The sequence below is a fragment of the Mizuhopecten yessoensis genome, unplaced genomic scaffold (genome assembly GCF_002113885.1).
Source record: "Mizuhopecten yessoensis strain PY_sf001 unplaced genomic scaffold, ASM211388v2 scaffold9737, whole genome shotgun sequence".
In the NCBI taxonomy this organism is placed as follows: domain Eukaryota; kingdom Metazoa; phylum Mollusca; class Bivalvia; order Pectinida; family Pectinidae; genus Mizuhopecten; species Mizuhopecten yessoensis.
In genome coordinates, this window is record NW_018408197.1 from 229,113 (window position 1) to 255,114 (window position 26,002).

The window sequence follows — 26,002 nt, forward strand, 5'->3', positions numbered from 1 at the left end:
GTTTGGTTAAGAGAAAGGAAGTACATACATTGGGAGGGGGGGGCAAGTTGGAGAGGGAGTGTTTGGTTAAGAGAAAGGAAGTACATACATTGAGGGGGGGGGGGCAAGTTGGAGAGGGAGTGTTTGGTTAAGAGAAAGGAAGTACATACATTGGGGGTTGAGGTCGCGGGGTTGGAAAAATTGCTTTGTTTATAGAAGGGGACTGTTGATGAAAGGTTGGTGGCAGGAATTGGTCACAGGGATGGAGGGGAAAGGCATAGAAAGGGTAGATACATAATAATGAAAAATAGGGAGGGGAGGGGATGGGACAGATTTGAATGGTCAGGGGAAAGGGGAAGAGTGAGACATAAAGAGTGTTAAGTGTCACTCTGATCATTTATTGTAATTAACGAAACTGATTGATTACACAAATGATGCTAATTAAGTGATCAGTTGACTGATAATTAATTAGTGTTAATTGGTGCATTTTGACGTCATTTATTTTCTGTTGGTCAGCCATGTGAAATGTTATTTTAGGGATTGCTAACAGGCAGATTTACTCTTTTTTTTATTATAGATTTCTGGTAAGCTACATTTAGATTGTTAAAAGGAAAGTGTATATAAACGGTTTCATTTAAAGTACTACGTGACTGTACAAAGTTAACTCATTCACCCCTGAAATTTTATAATGAACTATTCCAACCTTTGAATTGGAAGGGTTCAAGTGTGTCTTCAGGGGTCAATGAGTTAACCCTTGATTCTAGGTTCCTAAATTACGTCATAAAGTCAAAACCCTCATCACTTTCACAGCATACATCAATATTTTGGTAAATTTGTTTGAAATATTTCCCTGTGATGTTTGTCAAAGTTTAGATGTTTTGATTGTCGTCAATAATCCCAACAGATTTCCTCCGATTCACAACACCAGTAGGATGTGATGTCTTAAACAGGTTTAGTGGTGTTCTTGTTTGACGGGAGCTAAGCGAGTGCTAATGTCCGTCCTGTTTGTGGATATATTCTGCAGCCAAGAAATGTCTCGCATCAAAACAGTTTAAGGGCCAAAAATAAAATCATTAATTTTGTTTTCAGCAGAAATGAATTAGTTGTGTTCGTAGTTAATGACTGTTTGTTTAGATTTTCACTCTCTCCTAATTGACTTGATAAGAACCAGACACAAAATCAACCCTCTTTTTTCCATGAACTGATTGACTTCAGTCAAGAAATGAGATGTAAAGTCATAGAAAAAGAATATAATGAATCCCTTGTTGTACAAAATAATTTAAGATGAAGAGTTAAAATTAAACAGTTTCGTTATATGCTGTACAATAAGATACTAATTTCCTGTATCGACTGATAGACCGCTTTATAGTTAGCTAGGGCCCTACATTGGAGATGGTTGTGCCCTATAGTAATCACGGTGTCTGTCTGTCTGCACTTTCATTTCCAGAAAATATCTCGGAAAGAAAAAGTCTAATCTTTCTGAAATTAGACAAGGTAATACACTTTGAAATGCAAATGGGCAACAAGGTTTAAAAGTTTTTTATGTCAAGGTCAAGGTCAAGGTCACTGTTACTAAAAATAGATTATGTGGGGGGGGGGGGGGGGGGGTTAGTCCAAATCTCAGAATCCAAAAGTCTAATCATCTTTTTGAAATTTGACATTGTGGTACACTGTGATATGTAGATGTGCAATAGGGGTTTAAAAGTTTTTAAGGTCAAATTCAAGGTCAAGTTCAAAGTTACTGTTACTATTAATAGACTGAGGGAGGGAGGGGGTCAGGCACATGGCAGAGCCTTTGCTGACCTGTCAGTGTTCTCATTCCACTTGCAATTTATTGAGAGTAGAGGGATTAATAACCCGCTTTACAATCATGAGACTTTGTCAAGTTCTAAACGTGAAATATCATACCCCGAGGGTCAAAGATCTATGTCGGCCTCACACAGGATGGCTTTTCTTTCACAATGTCCTACTGTAAAAATAAACTGTAAATGTGAAAAACTTTCTAAATATTTTCTTACTTTATTGTAGATTTAATATTTATTCAATATTTAAGTTAATTTTTAATTAATTCATTTACTTAATTGACCTTTTTTACAAGGAGTTTCCAAAGTTTGAATAAAACATAGTTATAGTTTCTTACTTACTGTATTACAGGGTGACATAAGCATTGTGATAGAGGATTACTCGGCAGCCAATAACTCCGAGCTGACAGTCCAGCGGGGCCAGCAAGTTGAAATATTGGACCCTGTTCCCGGAGAGCCAAACTGGTGCCTGGTGAAATCCCTCTCTCCGCCCCCCGGGGATGGAGAACCCAGTCAGGGACTGGTACCCTTGTCAGCCCTCAAACCCCTGCCAGTGGTACGGGGGCCTGGATCAAGGAGCAGTATGGATCTCGACGGTCAGTATTCAATTAATCCTTTCAATTCAAAAAAAAATTGGAAAAAGTTTTGAATATTTGAAAAATGAAAATATGGTTTAAATAAAATAATTTGATTTAGAGAAATTCTTTGTTTTGGTGATTATTTATAGCACTTTGAAATTTTATTTTGAAAATGTTGCATTATAAAGATAAAAAATGAAATTTTATTTTGAAAATGTTGCATTATAAAGATAAAAAATTAAAATTGAAATGAAAAAAGGTAGCTTCGACTGATGCTCTGATGATACGAACTGGCAGAAGTCGATGAATATTTCAAGAGTTAAGATAATTATCACCAGGAGGAAATGCTATACACATTAACAGTTATCTTTAGATGGGAGATAGTGAGCCCCAAGCCTCAAAGTGATTCCATTTAATTGCGCAGACTTTTATAAAAATAAATTTGTTAAACAGAAATAGTTTATTTGAGAGTAATTAAGTTTTGTTACACAGAAAATTTAACATGTTTGCAAAAAGTCGTAAGAACCTTTGCAAATTTGTTGTATTTTTAGAGCTTTGAAGATTGTAAAAATCCTGTTGAATAGCATTTCACAAGCAGAATTAGTTTTGAAATTGTTCTGCAATATCTTTTCATAAATGACTTTATCAAAATCATTTATTTTTAGATTTTTTAAAGATTTATAAATCTATATTAATTAACTTAGATACCTTGAATTAGTTTTTCAATTGCTATTTTAGTATATTTGTAGCCTGTTGCCATGATGAACATAATGACAAAATTTGTCGGAATTAATTCGGCAATGACATGTAGAAATTATATTGAAAGATAATGAAGTTGGCTGACTGATCATAAATCTAGGATAATAAATATTTTCTGATAATGATCAGTTTTAGTGTGTTAATATCCTAACAGACGCCATCACAGACAAGATCTGTGATCATTTTAGCGGAGGGTGCAGTGTAATTTATAAAGTCATGGATGCATAGGTCTCTCTGAAACCTCCCTCATTCCACTTTTCCAGTGAGCGAGAAAGTGTGTGAAATGTGAATGAAACTGCTTAAGTTTGCTCAATTTATCTTTCCCTTTTTATGTATCAAAATAACTTAAAAACATAATTCTTTGATTCAGACACACCTGTTATGATCATTACACACACCCTGCAGTAACTAGGAGATCATTTGACCACAGCATGTAGATTTTTAGTTTGTGTGAGTTTGAAATTGAATGAGGGAGTTTTGAGGGAGATTGGTACATTTTGGTCAAAAGAAGGGAGTCTTCCTCCTAATGAGGGAGGGTTGGCTGCTTTATGTGGATGCTTGGGTCCCTTCCAGGTCCATTATATCTGTTAAGGAAAGCCAAATCTCCTTCATTGAAACATACTGGTGCCACAGTTAGTGTAAACTTGATATATTTGTCTGTGTAGAGACCCTAGGTATGGCGGGAGATGGTTGTAAACTTGATTTATTTGTCTGTGTAGAGTCCCTAGGTATGGCGGGATATGATTTTAAACTTGATATATTTGTCTGTAGAGACCCTAGGTTTTGTGGGAGATGAGTGTAACCCTAGGTATGGCGGGGGATGATTTTAAACTTGATATATTTGCCTGTGTAGAGACCCTAGGGATGGCGGGGGATGAGTGTGAACTTGATATATTTGTCTGTAGAGACCCTAGGTTTTGTGGGAGATGAGTGTAACCCTAGGTATGGCGGGGGATGAATGTAAAATTGATATATTTGTCTGTGGAGGGACCCTAGGTATGGCAGGAGATGGTTGTAAACTTGATTTATTTGTCTGTGTAGAGTCCCTAGGTATTGTGGGAGATGAGAGTAACCCTAAGTATGGCGGGAGATGAGGGTAAACTTGATATATTTTTCTGGGTAGAGACCCTAGGGATGGCGGGAGATGAGTGGAAACTTGGTATATTTGTCTGTGTAGAGACTCTAGGTATTGTGGGAGATGAGTGTACCCCTAAGTATGGCGGGAGATGATTGTAGACTTGATATATTTGTCTGTAGAGACCCTAGGTTTTGTGGGAGATGAGTGTAACCCTAGGTATGGCGGGGGGGGAGGGTGAAATTGATATATTTGTCTGTAGAGACCCTAGGTTTTGTGGGAGATGAGTGTACCCCTAAGTATGGCGGGAGATGATTGTAGACTTGATATATTTGTCTGTAGAGACCCTAGGTTTTGTGGGAGATGAGTGTAACCCTAGGTATGGCGGGGGATGATTGTAAACTTGATAAATTTGTCTGTGTAAAGACCCTAGGTATGGCGGGAGATGATTGTAGACTTGATATATTTGTCTGTGAAGAGACCCTAGGTATGGCAGGCGATGATTGTAAACTTGATAAATTTGTCTGTGTAAAGACCCTAGGTATGGCGGGGGGGGAGGGTGAAATTGATATATTTGTCTGTGAAGAGACCCTAGGTATGGCGGGGGATGAATGTAAACTTGATATATTTGTCTGTGTAGAGACCCTAAGTATGACGGAAGATGATTGTAAACTTGATATATTTGTCTGTGTAGAGACCCTAGGTATGGCGGGAGATGCAAGTCCAAGCTCCTCCATGGTTGCGCTGAATGCTGCCTCACCCATGAGCAAGAGAAGACCAAGTTTCAGGTGAGTACATAACTTAATTCTGATTGGCCGAAAACAAAAGAAACCCTAAACTTGGTTTTGATTCGTTGATACATTATCACAAATTTTTTAAACATTTTCTTTGGTTGGTAAGTATGGATTGTGAAAAGATTCATGTAGCACAACCAAAAAGCCTTAGTCTTGTGCTACCTGAATCTTTTCACAATTATCACGAAGTCTTTTCTATCTCTAATTGGCTGACACGTCATCAGAAACCGTGATCTTTTAGTCATGACATCATAATACTATCTATCTGAAATCCGATTGGCTGACACTGTGTCACACATCATCATAAACAATTATGGTTACTGGTTTGTTGTGTCACAAAACTCTCACAGAACAGGAATTTCATTTTCTTTGTATTTATACAGTTTTGTGTTTAGAGATGTAGCTGGTCTCAAAAGTTTATATCAACAAAAAAAGTTTACATGTGTGAAAAAGGCAAAAGTTTGTAAAAGGCAAAAGTTTACATGTGTGAAAAAGGCAAAAGTTTACATGTGTGAAAAAGGCCAAAGTTTTACATGTGTGAAAGGGCAAAAGTTTACATGTGTGAAAGGACAAAAGTTTACATGTGTGAAAGGGCAAAATTGTGAAAGGGCAAAAGTTTACATGTGTGAATGGGCAAGAGAAAGCACCTATTAATGTTTTACCGTAATACAGACTTTCTGATTGGCAGATATATCATCAGAAATTATCTTCAAACCGATTCTATAAACAAAAAAGCAAACTGAATTTGTTTAGATTAGACATCATGAAAATCTTTCCCCCTAGATTCTGATTGACCAAAATACCACTGCAAAGTCTTATCTTGATTCTGATTGGCTGAAATATCATCAGACACTCTTGTTTATCTGGATTTTGATTGACATATATATCATAACCCAAAATCTGGTAGTTTTCATTTTCATCTTTTAAATGTTATTCCTTATTCTACTTTAGATATACAGTTATGTGTGTTCCTGTCTGAGACAACATTCCAAAATAAAGAAAATTTTATAAAAAGTTTTGATTTATGAAGTATTTGGAATTCGTTTTAGCTTCTGGACATACACAATGTTGTACCAATCTGGAGATTTGACACTTTATTGAGATGTTCCTCAGTTAAATAAATCTGGTATTCCTATACAACTCGATGTTGTATGTTTGTAATGCCTAACATAACACTTACAGTAAGATGCTATCATTGTAGATTGATTTGTAGGCTTATAGTTGTGATAAGGTTATAGACTTGCTGTGGTATTTATAGATGTATTGACGCGGAGATATAATATTTGAAGATATCTTAAAATAGTCCTGATGTTTACAAGTTAACGATTGGTATCGTACTGTTTTGACATAGTAAGGGCGCTGGCAGAGGGTAAATTACCAGTGGGGTGTATATCTAGACTTATTTTCCCTCCAACAACGTACCTTGTATTTTGACTATATATCCCCACTTTGGCAGAGACAAAGAGATCCCAAGTTGATTTCTCATTAATAGATCAGTAATTTTTTGTTTCATTGAAGCTTTATTTCTGTTCAATGTTACTGAGATAGCACTATTTTGATGACAAGAGTTGTTTACAAAACCCAGCCCCATTTTGATGACTGAAGTTGTTTACAAAACCTAGCACCATTTTGATGACTGAAGTTGTTTACAAAACCTAGTACTATTTTGATGACTGAAGTTGTTTACAAAACCTAGCATCATTTTGATGACTGGAGTTGTTTACAAAACCTAGTACTATTTTGATGACAGGAGTTGTTTACAAAGCCTAGCACCATTTTGATGACAAGAGTTGTTTACAAAACCCAGCCCCATTTTGATGACTGAAGTTGTTTACAAAACCTAGTACTATTTTGATGACAGGAGTTGTTTACAAAGCCTAGCACCATTTTGATGATATGAGTTGTTTACAAAATCTAGCATCATTTTGATGACTGGAGTTGTTTACAAAACCTAGAACTATTTTGATGACAGGAGTTGTTTACAAAGCCTAGCACCATTTTGATGATATGAGTTGTTTACAAAATCTAGCATCATTTTGATGACATGAGTTGTTTTCAAAACCTAGCATCATTTTGATGACATGAGTTGTTTACAAAACTAGCATAATTTTGATCACTGGAGTTGTTTACAAAGCCTAGCACCATTTTGATGATATGAGTTGTTTACAAAATCTAGCACCATTTTGATGACAGGAGTTGTTTACAAAATCTAGCATCATTTTGATGACAGGAGTTGCTAACAAAACCTAGTACCATTTTGATGACTGGACTTGTTTACAAAGCCTAGCACCATTTTGATGATATGAGTTGTTTACAAAATCTAGCACCATTTTGATGACAGGAGTTGTTTACAAAACCTAGTAACTAACTCCGAAAAATCTGATATTTTGTGATAAGCATTCAAGTTTTGTTGTTATAATCCCTGGGTTGCCCTTATTGCATTAAGAGTGGTATCCATGTCTTGCTGTAGTGGCTATAACCCACTTCAGCAGATATACATACATGTTAATTAACTCCAAGTTGTTTTATTTCAGAATTTTGAATTACTAAATGCTTACGATTTTTACAAAATTGAGTATTTTTGTCTGTCTTTAAGAAAATGGCTGACAACTCCAGTGCGCAAGCTGAGTCAACCAAAGATGGAGAAACAGACAGCCACCATCTTGGAATCACATACAACAGTGCCACCTGATGGTAGAATGATGCGACTCAAGGTAGGTCACTCCCAAAATATCTATGTTGTATTGAATGTTTGTCTTGTTTTCGCAAAAACAGTAGATGGTGAAATTGTTTTTGTGGTAGTAAAAGTTTCTTTTTGAAGTGGAGTCCGTTTACAGCAGATATTTAAAAAAAAGATATCTTCAAAAAGTTTATTTTATGGTAAATGCACTGTTTCTTTAAATCATAGGGCATTCTTGTTTCTTCAAGTACTTTTTCTACAGAGAGAGAAGTTCATTTTACTTTTAACTGTTGAGTAAAGGTTTTTCATCCATTTAGAAATTTTGATATTCATTTGAATACACAATTTATTAATCTGCATCAAATCTTCTTTGAAATTTGTTAATGGATTAAAAAGTAAACAATTTGACAATCTACTGTTGATGGTAGCCTAGACTTGACAATTTCACAATAATATATACGGGAATGGAAACAGTATCATGATAATGTTGGGGGGTGGGGGGGGGGGGGCGGGGGGGGGGGGGGGGGAGGGAACTTTCATCCAAATGACTAAAGTTATCTCACAAATCATCAGGATATTAGTCTTGATGTTAGGGGAATGAATTTTAAAAATATTAAAAAAACATAATAATGAAAATGAAAACATCAAAATCTCAACATGGAATTTCATTTGATTTCTTTTTCTACAATTTTTCAGAAAAAAGAAAATATAAATAAATGAAAATATTTTAAAAAATTCACAAATAAAAATTCTTATAGTTATTGTTGTTTTACATGTCAAGTTCTGGGCTACAATTACGTTATTTGTTTTAAAAAAGAGTTTGCTGGTACATGTAAATTAAATATAATCAATTTGTTCTCGCTATCATTATGATAATGAATTACAATTACTCTGATCAGTGATTAAAAAGGCTTTATTTCAGCTGTACATTTCGTAAATGAAGGTAGGTGTCGGTATTTTGTGAAGACTTACTGCTGTGATTCATGTGGCAGAGGATTCCGGGTTGCTGAGATATATTATTGTTGTCTGTAAGGTAAGTTTCTGGTTCTCCACGAAGTGTATTAGAAAGAAGGAAAACACAATGCAATTTGACTGACTAAGGCCTGGTGTGTCACTCATTATCTGTCCCTTGTAACCTTGACATAAACAACCCCTAATTCCTGCCCCCTCCTGTCTCCTCAATGTGACCTTTGTTCCATCCCCTTCGAGCTGTTTTACCTAACATGAACAAACCTTAATTCCTGCCCCCTTCTCCTTCTCAACTCTGTCCTACTTGCCCCTTTCCTATCCAACTCTCTGTTCTACTCGCCTCTCTCCTACAAATATCTGTCCTACTTGCTTCTCTCCTACCAATCTGTGTCCTACTTGCTTCTCTCCTACCAATCTCTGTCCTACTTGCCTCTCTCCTACCAATCTCTGTCCTACTTGCTTCTCTCCTACCAATCTCTGTCCTACTTGCCACTCTCCTACCAATCTGTGTCCTACTTGCTTCTCTCCTACCAATCTTTGTCCTACTTGCTTCTCCCCTCCCAATCTCTGTCCTCCTTGCTCCTCCCCTACCAATCTGTGTGCTACCTGCCACTCTCCTACTAGTCATTCATAGTTTCCTGTCAATCTCTGTCATATAAATCTGTATTTCGTCTGCTCTCCAATCCTGTTACAATAGATGTAGGTATACTGGCTGATCAGGACACAACACTAAATGTGTGAATACTCATTAGAACAGTAGAATTATCTTCCTTTATCTCAGTGGCATATTTTGACACAAGATAAGGGAGACAACTCTCCTACACTTAATGAAGTCAGATTTACACTGAAAGAGTCATTGTCCCAATCTTGGAATTTTTACTCTACTCTGTTTTGTTTGTTGTGAGAAATGAACTTATTTAATTCTTCAGAAATTCACCAATTTTTTTTTTTTAATTTGTTATTGATGAACAATGTTAATATGAATGAATTCANGGGGAGGGAGAGTATGTGTTGATTAGTTACAGTAGTCAGGGATTTCTGGTGAAGAAATCTAGCCTTGATGTTCTAATATTATTGAATTAGTAGACAAAATATGACTTGACTTGTACATCTCAAAGTAGAGAACTTCGGCCTTAAGTCTAAGACTGTTTTAAGGTCCCAGGGCCTGGAATCTTAAAAGGTCTTTGTGCTAATCATTGGGTTAGTCAGTCTTGTGAATGATCTGAAGTAATTTCTCTTCCATTAACGAATGGGGATGTTTGTGGCACTGCATAGCTGGAGATTTTGTCACCAATAGTTATTTCTCTGTCTATAAAACTAGTCCGTGGGAAGCGGTGTGGATGCTGGAGATTTTGTCACCAATAGTTATTACTCCGTCTATAACTAGTCCGTGGGAAGCGGTGGGGATGCTGGAGATTTTGTCACCAATAGTTATTTCTCTGTCTATAACTAGTCCGTGGGAAGTGGTGGGGATGCTGGAGATTTTGTCACCAATAGTTATTACTCTGTCTATAACTAGTCCGTGGGAAGTGGTGTGGATGCTGGAGATTTTGTCAACAATAGTTATTTCTCTGTCTATAGCTAGTCTGTGGGAAGCGGTGGGGATGCTGGAGATTTTGTCACCAATAGTTATTTCTCCGTCTATAACTAGTCCGTGGGAAGCGGTGAGGATGCTGGAGATTTTGTCACCAAAAGTTATTTCTCTGTCTATAACTAGTCCATGGGAAGCGGTGGGGATGCTGGAGATTTTGTCACCATAGTTATTTCTCCGTCTATAGCTAGTCTGTGGGAAGCGGTGAGGATGCTGGAGATTTTGTCACCATAGTTATTTCTCCGTCTATAACTAGTCCATGGGAAGCGGTGGGGATGCTGGAGTTCGGTGTTAGATCTAGTCATAAGAATTAAATGTATAAGGACAGCTAGGTTATAAGCAGATATAGTTTGCTTCAGTATTACGTTTTAAATTTGACTATAAATGTTCGGATCAAGGTGTTGGTACACAATATTGACCATTTGAGATGAAGAATGAGATGGATACAGATTGTATCTATGTTTACATATCCTCATTGTCAAAGTTATATAGCATACAAATGTTTTCCAGTGATATTTACAAGGCGTAGATATTCAAAAAACAAAAAAAAACCATGTGCAAACAAGTTACGTTTGTAATCAGAATGTACCATCATATCATACACAAGCTTCGTATATGTAACTAAATTGTACTCAAACGTTATATTTGTACCTAAATTGTACAAAAACTTCATATTTGTAGCTACATTGTACTCAAACTTCCTATTTGTAGCTACATTGTACTCAAACTTCATATTTGTAGCTACATTGTACACAAACGTTATATTTGTAGCTACATTTTACACAAACTTCCTATTTGTACCTACATTGTACACAAACTTCCTATTTGTACCTAAATTGTACAAAAACTTCATATTTGTAGCTACATTGTGCACAAACTTCCTATTCGTAGCTACATTGTACACAACCTTCCTATTTGTAGCTAAATTGTACACAAACTTCCTTTTTGTAGCTTCATTGTTCACAAACTTCCTATTCGTAGCTACATTGTACTCAAACTTCCTATTTGAAGCTACATTTTACACAAACTTCCTATTCGTAGCTACATTGTACACAATCTTCCTATTTGTACCTGCATTGTACACAAACTTCATATTTGTAGCTACATTGTATACAAACGTTATATTTGTAGCTACATTGTACTAAAACTTTATATTTGTATCTACATTGTACACAAACTTCATATTTGTACCTACATTGTACACAAACTTCCTATTTGTATCTACATTGTACACACACTTCCTATTTGTACCTACATTGTACACAAACTTCCTATTTGTACCTACATTGTACACAAACTTCCTATTTGTACCTACATTGTACACAAACTTCCTATTTGTACCTACATTGTACACAAACTTCCTATTTGTACCTACATTGTACACAAACTTCATATTTGTACCTACTTTGTACACAAACTTCCTATTTGTAGCTACATTGTACACAAACTTCCTATTTGTAGCTACATTGTACTCAAACGTTATATTTGTAGTTACAAAATGGAGATTGTACTGAAACTTCAAATTTGTAATTAAATTGTACAAAAACTTCATTTTTGTAATCAGAACATACCAAAGCTTTCAAATTTCTAATTCAAATGTACAAACAAAAATATACTTGAGACAATAATGTGCAAAAGCTGTAGATTCGTATTAAAAATCTTATGCTTGTATTTAAAAAACCCACTTACATTTGTATTGAGAAAACGTTATGTTTGTATTTAGAATTGGCAGAACGCTGAAAGTATTGCTCATATCTGTAATTTGAATGTATTGAATGTAGTGGTGATGTAAGTGTAAATGAGGCAGGAAGCATTTCCTGGTATTAAATACTTTCTGTTGGCATTGCAAACTGGAAACACTTGGTACAATTTATGGAAATTTTTAACATACGCCAGCACAAGTGATGGCGGTCAGCTGTCTGTCTGCGCCATAATGTTGTGTTGTACAGATATATACACATTTACGTGTGCTGTTTATATAGGCAGAAGTGGTCTTAACTCTCCTTCGTTACACAGCATCCCTCATTACAAACATTACTCTCCGACTTTTTATTGGGGGGGGGTTTCTGTATCTTCGTAATGTATGATTGTTTCTCAATTAAGCGTGAGATTTTTATCTGTGTTTTCCCTTTAGATGTTTTTATTAACATTTTGAGCATATTATCTTTTGTATAGTAAAATGGTACGCCATCTCTTGTCAATATTTTATAATGGTGGGTTATTTTGTATGATTCGTTCTTTTCATTTTTGTGTACTGGAAGATTTGGAATCTGCCAAGAAAATATTTTTACAAACTTTGAGGAAATCTTTTATTATTTTTTACACCATTTTTATGATGTTTCTTTAAAATTGCATTTATTGTATAGAAATATTTCTTATTAATAAATGAAAATGAAAAGGTGTTTTCTTCAGTCTGGGCATGGCTTAAAGGTAGGGGAAGTGATTAAAATCAGGTGTTCTTTAATCTGTGTTGAGTTAGCTAATTACACAAAATATTATGATATTTTTCATATTTTTGATAAAAAAAAAAAAAAAAATTTAAGTTGGAAATTAAAAAGGGGACATGTAGGCCTAAGTGAGAAAGATTAAGATACTCTATATGAAATTTAATTTGACTCCTTCATTTAGATAACAACACTTCAGGATTCAGAAATAGGGAGATTTTTCTAGGTGGGTAATGTGATGATATACTTTTTATGTGATGAGATTTTGAAGAAATTGATAAGAATCTCAGGCTGGTAAGTCTAATCAGAATTTTTGGTCATAACACATTTTGCAGTGTTGAAATTTTTGAAGAAATTGATAAGTTTCTGTTATTCCGTCGGACTAAATAACGTCCACTGTAGCGCAGCTCCACGGAATTATACAGGTCTTGGGGTTTGAATTTTAACTAATAATCGGCTCTGCTCTGATAAGCAGAGTAGCCAAGCAAGTAAATTTGCATTAAATTCCAATGTTTTGCCCTTTTCTCATTTCAAGCTCTAATTCATAAAATGTACTCGCTGATAGTTGGATGAAGAGAAAATCTGTATTTTAGAAAACCTTGTCTATGCTCGCTAAGTGATTTTAACAAGGCTAGGAGCCAATGTTACAGACACCTGTTTTCAGCCGCGGTTGTTGGCGACATCATTTCCTCCCATTTTCAAATCTAAAAGGAATCTATGCATTATCAACTGAAAATAAATGTTCAAGATTGATATTGATTCCTTCAGCTAAAATAATTTAACTTTACGATGTAATACTTAAAAAATGTTAACTATTTTGTGTTCAACTTGGCTGGTATTATGAAAATATTTTGGGCAAATTTTGCCAATTTTTGCCTTCCCTGTTCTTGCCTGTATGGGAAATCATTTTATAGGTAAACACAAAATGTTGTTTACTTTTTCCGAGCTAAATATACTCAAGATGGCGGACTGGTGTTGATAGTGGCGGGACTCTCTTACGTCTGTGATGGTAAGGATGAACGTTGAAATCCATCAACACTGATTTCATCTCAATGGAAAAACTAGACTTGTGAGGCATAGTTGCATTAATAATAATAATAATAATAATAATTTAAGGTTCTTATAAACCTAGTTCGTAGGTCGTCTCAAAGCGGTTCACAAATTAATTTCCACGGTTATATGGCATTTGCAACCAGCCAATATCTTTCTCAACTCCCTGGGGAGCTTATAGCCGGTGCTGCCATTTTGGCGCACACAGCTATCATTCAACAATTCTAGCACTGCCCAACCATGCACTCTTTTACAGCTGAGTAGACTGGAAGAAGCGGAGTAAAGTATCTTGTTCAAAGATAAAGCGCCGTGCCGTGACTCGAACCCGAAGACCTTCGGTCACGAGCCCGGCGTCCTTACTAATAGACTACCTTACTTTTACAATTATTAGCACTACGTATACTGCGATAAAGATGGATCTCAAACTGACGATTTCCTTGGAGAGCACAGGACTCGATCAGCACTAACTGTTCCTGTATAGGCCTCATTGTGCTGGAACTATCTCATTGTGAAAGTCGGAATATTATCCAACGTAAAGTAAATCATGACAGAAATCAAACATGTTAAAAAAAAATCCTCAAAATAAAAGCATTTTGTATCTTCTGTTGTCAGATGGTCATATATAAAGGTAACATATAGGTATTCTGAGTTTTAAATAAAAATGATTTTGAAATTATGCTGCAAGACAAACTTTTGTTGACTGTTATATTAAGCAGATTTGGTTTTTACAAGTTCTGGGTGTACCCTAGATACAGTAGCTCCTTGTTCTCGGACTATAACAGTAAATCAGTTCCTTGTTGTCCCCTGTTCTGTAACATGTAGCGTGACCGCTAGTACTTAATACTGAAATCTATACGTGGTTGTACTGATAGCTAGCTTACTCAAATAACAAATCTCAATCTGTTATAATGCCACTTTTACTTGATATTTTCATTACTTTTTCATCATTATTAAAAAAAAGATAGATCAATAGCATTAAGAGAAATTTTAATGTTATGGAAATATTTCACGTGTGTGGAGGACTGTTGGTTTGTCGTTAAGCTGGCTGTGGTTTTTTGGTGGTCTGATGTATGTGGTACTGTGTCAGTTTCCATACGTGTATCACCGGTATATATATTTATATATACCTACAGGTGTAGTATGTAGGTAAGTCACAAACAGGTGTGCTTGTCGTCTGGCCATACAGGTAAATACGTTGATTGATTACAGGTATTGATTAGGTAGGGACATGAGACTGACACCTACCGTGAACTGCCAGTAAAACTCAGCGAGAATCTGTCACATCTCGGCGTGTAAGTCGACGACAAAGCTGGAAACTCGTATAAGATGCTACTAAGAACCATACCTTATCCATCAACGAAATCTACGTCAATGTTTTCCCGATCGTAAAATATTATGGATTATGAGTTAGCGGCTCCAACTGTTATGTTGTGAATAGACTGTTCACTTTTTTTTTTATTGTTTGTCAATTTGCCTGACAGAAAAAAAACATTGAGAACATTTATAGGTTAACCTGGAAATGGACATGTTACTTGGAGAGGGACACGATAATTGTAACGAACTTTTGTGAATTGTTTACTTCATTCTTTCTGTGTGAAAGGGATTCCTTGAGATCACTAAATGGACAAGATTTTTAGAGAGATTTTTTGTGAATAGTCACACAACTTTTTAGTAATACTGTTTGTCAATCTTTCCCGGAATGCTAAAAAATTCTCGTCGGAATTGATTGACAATATACTTGGAGAAACTTTTGTCAAACAAACTGTGATTGACAGTGTTTTGTGCGTCAGTATTTTGGTGATAGAAAAATCCGGAGAATATCCAGAAGTCAGTTTAAATAATTCATACCAAATAATTGTGTGTAAAACATTTCTGACCAGAAGCTCAACAAATTTGTGTGGAGAAAAAGTGTATTAACACAGAAGATTTCTAACATCGCTGCTACACCATTCAGGCATCTTACGGAGAATTACATTTAGCAACTGTTTGAAGTTTGCAATTCTTTGAAGGAGAAATTATCAGTGAATGTTACTGGATTTGTAACTACCTTAGTGTAATTTATACCTGTTAGAAAAACGGGAGTTGAGAAAGTTTCTGACTGTGTGTGTCGGAGAGGTATAAGTTCCCTCGAAGGAAAAAACGTGAGAGAGATTATGTGCTGACGGTTATTCATGCGGAGAATTACGCTGAGGAACGTTTTGACAAGCTTTTTGTTTCAATAATAGAACAGTTTTTTGCTACATTTGTTCAGCCCAAAGAATTTTAACAGTATTACTACTGTGCTTGACAAAGTGTCCCAGGGTTTCACTCATCAAGGAATTACACTAGCTAATTGTGGAGGATTTAAAAAAAATATACACAGATTCCATCGGCCATTTTAAATATGTCTGCTCGCTAGTAACTGCCAATTCAATTTTTTGCCCAACAAATTAATTTCTCCAGAGACCTTTCAAAGTTTTCCGCTCTTCGGTTTCAAGGTAAATATATAAATATACACATGTATGTAGCGGTAAATAATTTAAACGTCCATGTGACAGTAAAAATATATTTAAAACAAAGCGCTGAAGACTAAATTTCGCTATTACTTAATTTCGCCAATCTTGGGGCTCTTCAGGCAATTCTTGAACAATGTATTAATTTGAGCTTTTATAAAATGTTCCATTTCTTTTTCCGTACATTCAACATAAGTACAAACATTATAACCATTGTAAGTATGTGTACGCTATTAATGACGTCACAAATAAATTCAAATGCCTGAAGAGACCCAAGATGGTCGAAAGTACTAGCGAAATATATAGTCTTCGTGTTTTTATTGATGTACTGATGTAATCAACTGCCGAGATATTTCACTATGTGTGAATAATTTTGTCTTTTTCTTGTATCAAGTTGTTAAATTTAGATTGCAAATCAACTCATTCACCCCTGAAATTTCATAATGAACTACTCCAACCTTTGAATTGGAAGAGTTCAAATGTGTCTTAGCGGGTGAATGAGTTAAGATACATATGGTTTAGTTTAGACAGGTTTACAAATATTTAAATAGCATCTTCTTATAAAATTCAGCCAGCAAGATCAATATTTAAAATAATTAAAAAAGTCTATAGCCTTATAAGAGTATAGTTTTACATATATATATATATATTTTTAAATATGTAAAAATGTTTTATTACACTAAATTTGGATAGATTTCTACAAGTTTTTTCATCATTAAATGAAATATTCAATTTTGCCTAAAACTGTTGCCTGATTCCCCGGGGTTATTAGGCTTGGAAACATCTTAGTATACTCGCCAACTGTTTGAAATTTCCATGGGGGAGATTCTGCATGCTCAAAATTAAAACATCAATAAAGTGTGTGTATATATACCCCCTAGAGACAAAATAACCCCTGAAAAATGACATATTTTGAGTTGTTGTTTCAGATGAAATCAATAGATCATAGAATATAGGAATAGTTTAGTAACTTCACAGGTTAAAAATACTAAATTTTCGGGTCCAAAATAGGAAGTCACCCTCCTAAATAGGGAGTCTCCCTCCTAAATAGGGAGTTGCCCTCCTAAATCGGGAGTCGCCCTCCTAAATCGGGAGTCGCCCTCCTAAATCGGGAGTCGCCCTCCTAAATCGGGAGTCTCCCTCCTAAATAGGGAGTCGCCCTCCTAAATCGGGAGTCGCCCTCCTAAATAGGGAGTCTCCCTCCTAAATAGGGAGTATCCCTCCTAAATCGGGAGTCTCCCTCCAAAATCGGGAGTCTCCCTCCTAAATAGGGAGTCTCCCTCCTAAATAGGAAGTCTCCCTCCTAAATCGGGAGTCTCCCTCCGAAATAGGGAGTCTCCCTCCTAAATAGGGAGTCTCCCTCTTAAATTGGGAGTCTCCCTCCTAAATAGGGAGTCTCCCTCCTTAATAGGGAATCTCCCTCCTAAATAGGGAGTCTCTCTCCTAAATAGGAAATCTCCCTCCTAAATAGGAAGTCTCCCTCCTAAATAGGGAATCTCCCTCCTAAATAGGGAATCTCCCTCCTAAATAGGGAGTCTCCCTCCAAAATAGGGAGTCTCCCTCCTAAATAGGGAGTCTCCCTCCTAAATAGGGAATCTCCCTCCTAAATAGGGAGTCTCCCTCCTAAATAGGGAGTCTCCCTCCTAAATAGGGAATCTCCCACCTAAATAGGGAGTCTCCCGACTCCCTCCTAAATAGGGAGTCTCCCTCCTAAATAGGGAATCTCCCTCCTAAATAGGGAGCCTCCCTCCTAAATCGGGAATCTCCCTCCTAAATAGGGGGGCTCCCTCCTGAATAGGGAATCTTCCTCCTAAATAGGGAGTCTCCCTACTCCCTCCAAAATAGGGAGTCTCCCTCCTAACTAGGGAATCTCCCTCCTAAATAGGGAGTCGCCCTCCTAAATAGGGAATCTCCCATCTAAATAGGGAGTCTCCCGACTCCCTACTAAATAGGGAGTCTCCCTCCAAAATAGGGAGTCTCCCTCCTAACTAGGGAATCTCCCTCCTAAATAGGGAGTCTCCCTCCTAAATAGGGAATCTTCCTCCTAAATAGGGAGTCTCCCTCCTAAATAGGGAATCTCCCTCCTAAATAGGGAGTCTCCCTCCCTATTTAGGAGGGAGACGCCCTATTTAGGAGGGAGATTCCCTATTCAGGAGGGAGACTCGCTATTTAGGAGGGAGTCTCCCTATTTAGGAGGGAGCCTCCCTATTTTGGAGGGAGACTCCCTATTTTGGGGGGAGTCGGGAGACTCCCTATTTAGGGGGGAGATTCCCTATTTAGGAGGGGGACTCCCAATTTAGGAGGGAGGCTCCCTATTTAGGAGGGAAATTCCCTATTTAGGAGGGAGTCTCCCTATTTTGGAGGGAGTCTCCCTCCTAAATAGTGAATCTCCCTCCTAAATAGGGAGTCTTCCTCCTAAATAGCGAGTCTCCCTCCTAAATAGGGAGTCTCCCTCCTAAATAGCGAGTCTCCCTCCTAAATAGGGAATCTCCCTCCTAAATCGGGAGAGTTGGCAAGTACGTATGTCGTGGGTAGATCACCGGGTAATTTCTTTTACTTGAGATAGAGAAAACATCTGTTTAAGATAAGAAGAAAACAATTTATTTTTACTGTGGAATGTGTAATTTGGAAAATATCAATGCAAATATTCAAAATATTAAGGTAGAGGATTAAATTTCCAACCGGAGGTTTCAATGAATCATGGTACAATATCATATTGTCTGATACCGTTCAGTGCAGTAAGGTGTAGAGTAATTTCTCTGATTTATAAACCTTCCTAGCTCTACACTAGCTAGTACACTATTGAGGCTAATTGACTTCGACACATGTTTGCAGTATATGCTAACGAAAGCCATGCATTTAAAACAAAAATCTATAAAAATTCATCATAAATTTCCAAAGTATCTAAGACTAAGTGCCTCCGTTATTTTAAGACATCCCATGTGCTTCCGATTGAAAAGATGTTTGTTGTTCTGTAATTCGTAAATATAATTTCCACAATTCAGAGATACATTATCGTCATAAATTGTTACACAAACGGAGTGTGGGTTAAAACCATTAATATACCTGGATCCTTTCGTAGCCTCCTGGTCCTCTGTTTTGTTTTTTGGTTAGAAATGATAATGTACTTGAGTAGGAGAAAGAACTCGCTGTGAAAATAATGGGATAAAGAATACTTTTGTTTGAATGCAAATAAACAGTTTATTATCTTTCATGGTGAGTCATGAAATGTTTTGAATTTCCTAAGGCAGGTTATTTTTTTTCACAAACAAGAACAGTCAATTTGTTATTTCTGAATTTTGAAATTTTGGTATTAACACGAAAAGGGTTCAGGATTAAGACAATGAAGTTTTAAAAATAGATTTTGTATTTATTTTTGAATGTCCACAATTTAAGCTATTCTATATAGTTAGAGGCTGAATTGTAATATAATGAAAAATTCATACAGAAAAACCAGGGTAGAGGGTGAAATATTGAAAAAGTTATATTTTGAACAACCTAATCATACAAGTATAGATAGTTCATTGTAGATTAAGGCTGTATGCTACCTCCATTGACTGGTCTGTAAGATAAGGCTGTATGCTACCTTCATTGGTTGGTCTGTAGGTTAAGGCTGTATGCTACCTTCATTGGCTGGTCTGTAAGTTAAGGCTGTATGCTACCTTAATGTAACATGCCCCAGATTTCCAATCTCAGAAGTATGTTAACCCTTTAACTCCTATGTAACTTTAGTAGACTCTACCATGCATTGATCTGCATGAGTCCATTATGGTCTACAGTGGTGAAAGGGTTAAAGAGCATTTGACGATAGGACTCTGTTTATTGGTTTGGATGACATAATTAATTGATAACACTCCTTAATTCTAAATGATTTTATAATGATATTTATACCATTTTTTAGAAAGTTAACTTTAACGCACCTCACGTGAATAATGTGTGTGAGTGAAATTTACCTTAAATATATTTTAAAAAACTTCTCCTTACAGTAATGTTAAACAATTTGTAAACATACAGAGACATAGAGTTTGTGTACTGCTGTGTGGAAACAGACGCTCATGTTTAGATAGAAACATCGGTATTCAATGCGTTGTCCAAGAGACTGTGTTGTCGATGTATGTAGGCATCAAGACCTTGAGTAACAGTGACTATTTGATTGACTGTATTGATCTGGGTTGTCTGTAGGCTTAACAGACAGACAGTGCTTACGTAATGTTGGGAAGAACTCTTTTAACAATGGAGATAAAATTGTTGATGCAGTGAAAAGACCACCGGATGGCTAGTCGATACACATAGTTCCCCAAAATGGTCTGTTGGAGCCGTCGAAATTATCCCGAATGCAGTTTCAGTGAAGTGCACGTTATGTTTGAATACTGGTGTATTGATTTAGTGAGAAGTATGCAGTGTAAACAGGCCCTGACCAGGAATCTCTACTGTACTTCTTCACCTGTCCTACCTAACAGGGCAAAAACTATCAATACTATATGTATACCATATTGCAATATGATTGTCATCTTTGGTGCTACGACCAGGATTTTTTCGTTAACGGCCGTAATGATTCACTATAGAGGGAACGAATCGGTAAGCGTTGTTCATTTCCAACTTAAAAACGTATACAATTCATTACTTAATCAGTAAACACCTACGGATGTATTCTTCTGAGGTATAAGTCACATTAAAATCTCGCTTTTTATCTTGAAGTTTTATAAAAAAAATACAAATTAGGATCAATCTTAAATGGTGTCAGTTTCATTGAAAATAATATAACGTGTTATTTAAATTGATATCATATCACTATATCACTACCAAATCTTTGGTCAATAAGCTCATTTTTCATACAAGTACATTTTACTGTTTTAAAGTGACATATCTTGTAAATATGTATTCAGATAACTAATTTTAGATAAAAACTAAATATTCCGCGAAATTGAATTAAACACTTTAAAGCATTCGCAAAATAAAGCAGCATTAACCTTGATGTCATATTTTGAATGAAAACGGTATGTAAAGCAGAGTATAACACAAACACAAACACTGATCTTAATATGCTACGTATATAAATCCCTCTGTTTAAACACAGCTCAGCTTTGTCACATGAAGACACCCTTATATTTGCTATATTACACCAAACCAAGGTATGGGTCCTGATGACGCTGACCATCTGAGACACAATAAATCTCTACTTGTTTTAGACATAGATATCTCATGATCATTGTCTAATGGTTTTTAAGATACCATGTGTGAAAGTCTGTCAGGATCACTGGGAGAAAAAAATACATAGAATTGGATTGATCCATGAGACGATAAAAACTTATAAATATTTCGTGAATTCTCACTCTTGAATGGCTACAAGTGTAGGTATAATGGCCTCCAATATGAGAATACCATACATGGACAGCCAAATACAGCTCTAGGTTCAAGTACATCTTGCATTGTCATGTTCACTGAAGAGTTTGCTATCAAGATCATCACTACGTTTGTTATCTATATGGGGGGCCATTGTAAGGATCAAGCTGTATCATTAAGGTCAGTAGGTATTGTTGGAAATATTTATAATGGGACAAGTTATCTAATTATAGGTAGTATAAATAGAATAAACACAGATCCACGACTCCAAGCCTCTCATTATGAACTTATATAGAGAGGGATTATCTTTGAGGTAAGAACTATCTTATTTTCCTCTCTGATATCATATCACTGTCAAGTCTCTTTAAAAGTCTAAGTCAATACAGATATTTTCATTCCCAAACAATATGAATATAATATATTAATTCACATGAAAAATAAGTAATTGTGACTTAATTGGTATTATACACTTAACACTTGGAGCACATATCCTAAAGGGAAATAACTCTAACACAAATTACAGGTATAATGTGTAAGGTAGCATACTTCCTTAAGGGAGATAACTCTTAACACTGGTCACAGGTTTAATGTGTAAGGTAGCATACATCCTTAAGGGAGATAACTCTTAACACTGGTCACAGGTATACTGTGTAAGGTATCATACATCCTTATGGGAGATAACTCTTAACACTGGTCACAGGTATAATGTGTAAGGTAGCATATATCCTTAAGGGAGATAACTCTTAACACTCGTTACAGGTATAATGTGTAAGGTAGCATACATCCTTATGGGAGATAACTCTAAACACTGGTCACAGGTATAATGTGTAAGGTAGCATACATTAAGGAGATAACTCTTAACAATGGTCACAGGTATAATGTTTAAGGCAGCATACATCCTTAAGGAGATAACACTAAAACTGGTCACTGGCATAATGTGTAACGGCAACCTATATCCTAAAGGGATATAATTCTATCACAAATCACAGGTACAATGTGTAAGGTAGCATACATTCATAAGGGAAATAACTCTAACACTGGGGTTTTATATATCCTTAAGGGAGATAACTCTTTACATGTAGAGTATGATATATCCTTAACGGAGATAACTCTTTACATGTAGAGTATTATATATCCTTAAGGGAGATAACTCTTCGCTTTTACATGTCACAGGTAAGATATGTATTAGGTACTATAAAGCTATGTTTTTTTACGTTCAGAGATTATTTGCACCTGTCTGAACTGTACACATAATGTTATCTATCTAGATTATGTATCTAGATTATATACATATAAAATAAAACAATGTCCAATTTTGTAGAGAAAAGAAAAAAATATAGTTCATGCATAAGTGTCTTGTGAATAAATTATCTAGCAGTCACCTATCAAGTTGATAGACTAGACTTACTTTACTTTTTCGATGTTATAATAAAAACACTGATGTAGATTTAATACTTTTATGTATGATTATGACATTGTGGTTCTTACATTGACAACAGGTCAACGGTTAAGGAAAAGTTCCCTGGGGGTACTGGTGCTGTCAATTCTGTAGCAGGTCCAACAGTTGTGATAATCTATCAGTACACCGGTCTCAGGATAAAATCTACAGCATGATAAACTATCGACATAGCAGCCCTTGAATTCCACAACAGGTCCCAGGCTGTCACAGGATACCAGTTCCAAGTTACAAGTTTGGTCAATTCCGCAATCGGCAATAAAACTTGTTTGAGGATATTGCATCAAGTATTGAAGGATACGTGGAAAATCACTGAAGGATTTTAAGGGTTTCCTTTTTAATGAAAAAAATAAAAATATTTGAAGATACGTTTTTGGAGATTAATGAAAATGGATATATGAACAGTTTTTAAAGAAATGTTAAAGGATATGTGAGGGGCCCATTGATTGGCATTCAATGTTATTGTATTAGGGTTTAGGAAGTTTCTGAGGACATTAGATGAAACAACAAAAGTTCATTGATGAAAGTTGAGGATGTCATAGTGAAGCAGAAGAATATATTAAAGGATGATGAAATCCTCAGTTTTTCATGAAGCGTTGATTGTCAAAATCCCGGGATAGATCTGTTGGCTATCAAGAAATAAAATCTGGTTGAGAAATTCTATGATATTACAATCACGATAAAATCCAGGAAGATTTACGATCGGAAGGGATACTACAGTCCGGAAAAAACAAGGACTTAGCTTGGATCCCATTGGAAAATTGGTTGGATTTTCCTGTCTGGCTCAACACAGAATTATAAACAGGATTGGTTCTGATCCTTGTGTCTGTCTGTGTGTCAGCGCTAGTCGGGATCAGCGCTGCGTTTTATCTCACCCTGTACTACTAACACGACATTTGACCCAGATAGTTGCCTAACCTCTGACCTCAGAGCTCCGACACATGAGATATGATTTGTATAGTTGTAGATCTACAAGGGTTTAATGTAACTATTAAGGGAACATAGACTTTTTTCTCCGTGGGAATAGCTGTGTTGCTGTTAACTGCTGCAGTTGAGATGTGCTGGGCTTGAAGTGGAATACAGTATAAACAAAATGTAAGCACGTTTTGGACCTAATGTTTTGGACCTAACCGGTTTCATCTTATCAGCAGTGCGTTTCATATAGTGTTAGAAAATTTATTCAGGTGACGTGCAGAAAGGAAATTCCGTTGATGGCAGAGTCAGCTACATTCTTATGTTACTAAAGAAGTAAATTTTATTCACCAAAAAAAAGTGCAACAACCTTTTTTGTTTTGAGATTGACTACATGACCTTTCTGAAGTAACAGTTACTGTATGGTTTATTCACCCAAACACAAGCTCAAGAAATTACTGTGATTTTACCAGAATCTTGTGTATGACGTTATAGTTTTTGGTGAGTTTCCCAGTTGCGGAGTGTATGAGTAATTTCCAGTGACTCCAGAATAATTTCGATTCCAATTCTCACATGGAAACATCACATTTCTAGTCAGACCAGAATAACCTGCCTTTATTAACCTGTCCTTACAGTGTAGTTAATTGGACGTAATTAACACTTCGTTGGAAAACGTTTGTCACCAATTTTTTGTATTCAATTAAGGTACGACGTTAGATTAATTATTTTTTTCTGACACAACATACATGGATTAGTTAAATACATGCGAGCGTGTAGCTGGGTCTTTGATTTCACATTTGACCTGGTCTGGACAAGTATCACAGAATCTCAATGTCGAGTTGTCATGATATGGAGCTACGAATGGGGCGCCACAAAAAAGTCAAGCGGAAGATTTCGCTCATTAAGTTGTGTTCCTGTATGGGACGGGAATCGGAGGAACATGGAGAAGACGGTAGCACACGCCCCTACTCGTTCCGCAAAAAACGTAACAAGGTAATTATTCCTGATATTATGTTTATTTTAGTTCAATCATCATCATAGCTGAATTGCACTTCATTTGTGATTTAACTCATTCACCCCTGAAATTTCATAATGAACTATTCCAACCTTTGAATTGGACAGGTTCAAATGTGTTGATCTTCAAGGGTGAATGAGTTCAAATGGGATTTGTAAGATGAAGAATAGGAGAATAAGATTGAAGGAGGGATGAGAAGTGAGAGGTGGAATATTCTGTTGGTGACATGAAATGATAGAATTGGGGAGGAAGAGAGAGAGAGTTAGATTAGTTATTTATTAAAAGTTACAGCAAAGCCAGGCAGAAACCTGATGTGATGGCCTAGGGGCTGGAATCAAAGCCAGGAAACCTGTTGTGATGGCCTATATGGGCTGGAATCAAAGCCAGGAAACCTGTTGTGATGGCCTATATGGGCTGGAAACAAAGCCTGGAAACCTGTTGTGATGGCCTAGGGGCTGGAATCAAAGCCAGGAAAACTGTTGTGATGGCCTAGGGGTTGGAATCAAACACTAAAACCTGTTTAAAGGGTATAAGGATGTTTTTGTGTTTCTACTTTTACAGAACATGCAGATTGAGCTTCCTCCTCCCCCCCACCCCCTCCCCCCAAACACACACCACACTCTGCCTGAAGGTCAGCTCATAGTTAGTAGAGCATCAACTGGGTCATTTCACTCTGTTTTTTCAGATGTTAACAACCCATTAAATTGGGTTATCTGTTAAAGCTGTCAGAGTCGACATCTTCATCCCTAATCACATAGCACCACGCTCCACAGCCTGAGGATTATATAGAAACGTAATGGCTTACAGACTTCAAAAGTAATGACAACACTGGCTTATTATTTTAACACGTTGACCTTTTGAACTCTAGTCATCTATGATCTATTTATACTCCAGTCTCTCGTTGATGTACGGCCCTCCCACCCCTTACATCCTGTACCTTTACCCAGGCCTTTACACTTGCCAAACTCTTTTTCTGTCCTTTGAAAGACTGAAGAATACCAGTGTATCCCAACACAACCCCCTAACCAAGCTAATATTACCCCCCCCCCCCCCCCCCCCCCCC

The 26,002-nt window shown here is 36.4% G+C and overlaps 1 protein-coding gene across 2 annotated transcripts in view; it reads left to right on the plus strand.

Moving 5' to 3' along the window:
• Window positions 1–26,002, plus strand: part of LOC110458743 (kalirin-like) — a 237,422-nt gene that overhangs the window by 105,837 nt on the left and 105,583 nt on the right. For both annotated transcript variants that reach the window (XM_021510631.1, XM_021510630.1), the window contains 3 exons: window positions 2,134–2,377; window positions 4,888–4,981; window positions 7,584–7,701. In XM_021510631.1, the coding sequence (XP_021366306.1) occupies window positions 2,134–2,377; window positions 4,888–4,981; window positions 7,584–7,701 (456 nt within the window). The remainder of the gene's footprint in view (window positions 1–2,133; window positions 2,378–4,887; window positions 4,982–7,583; window positions 7,702–26,002) is intronic.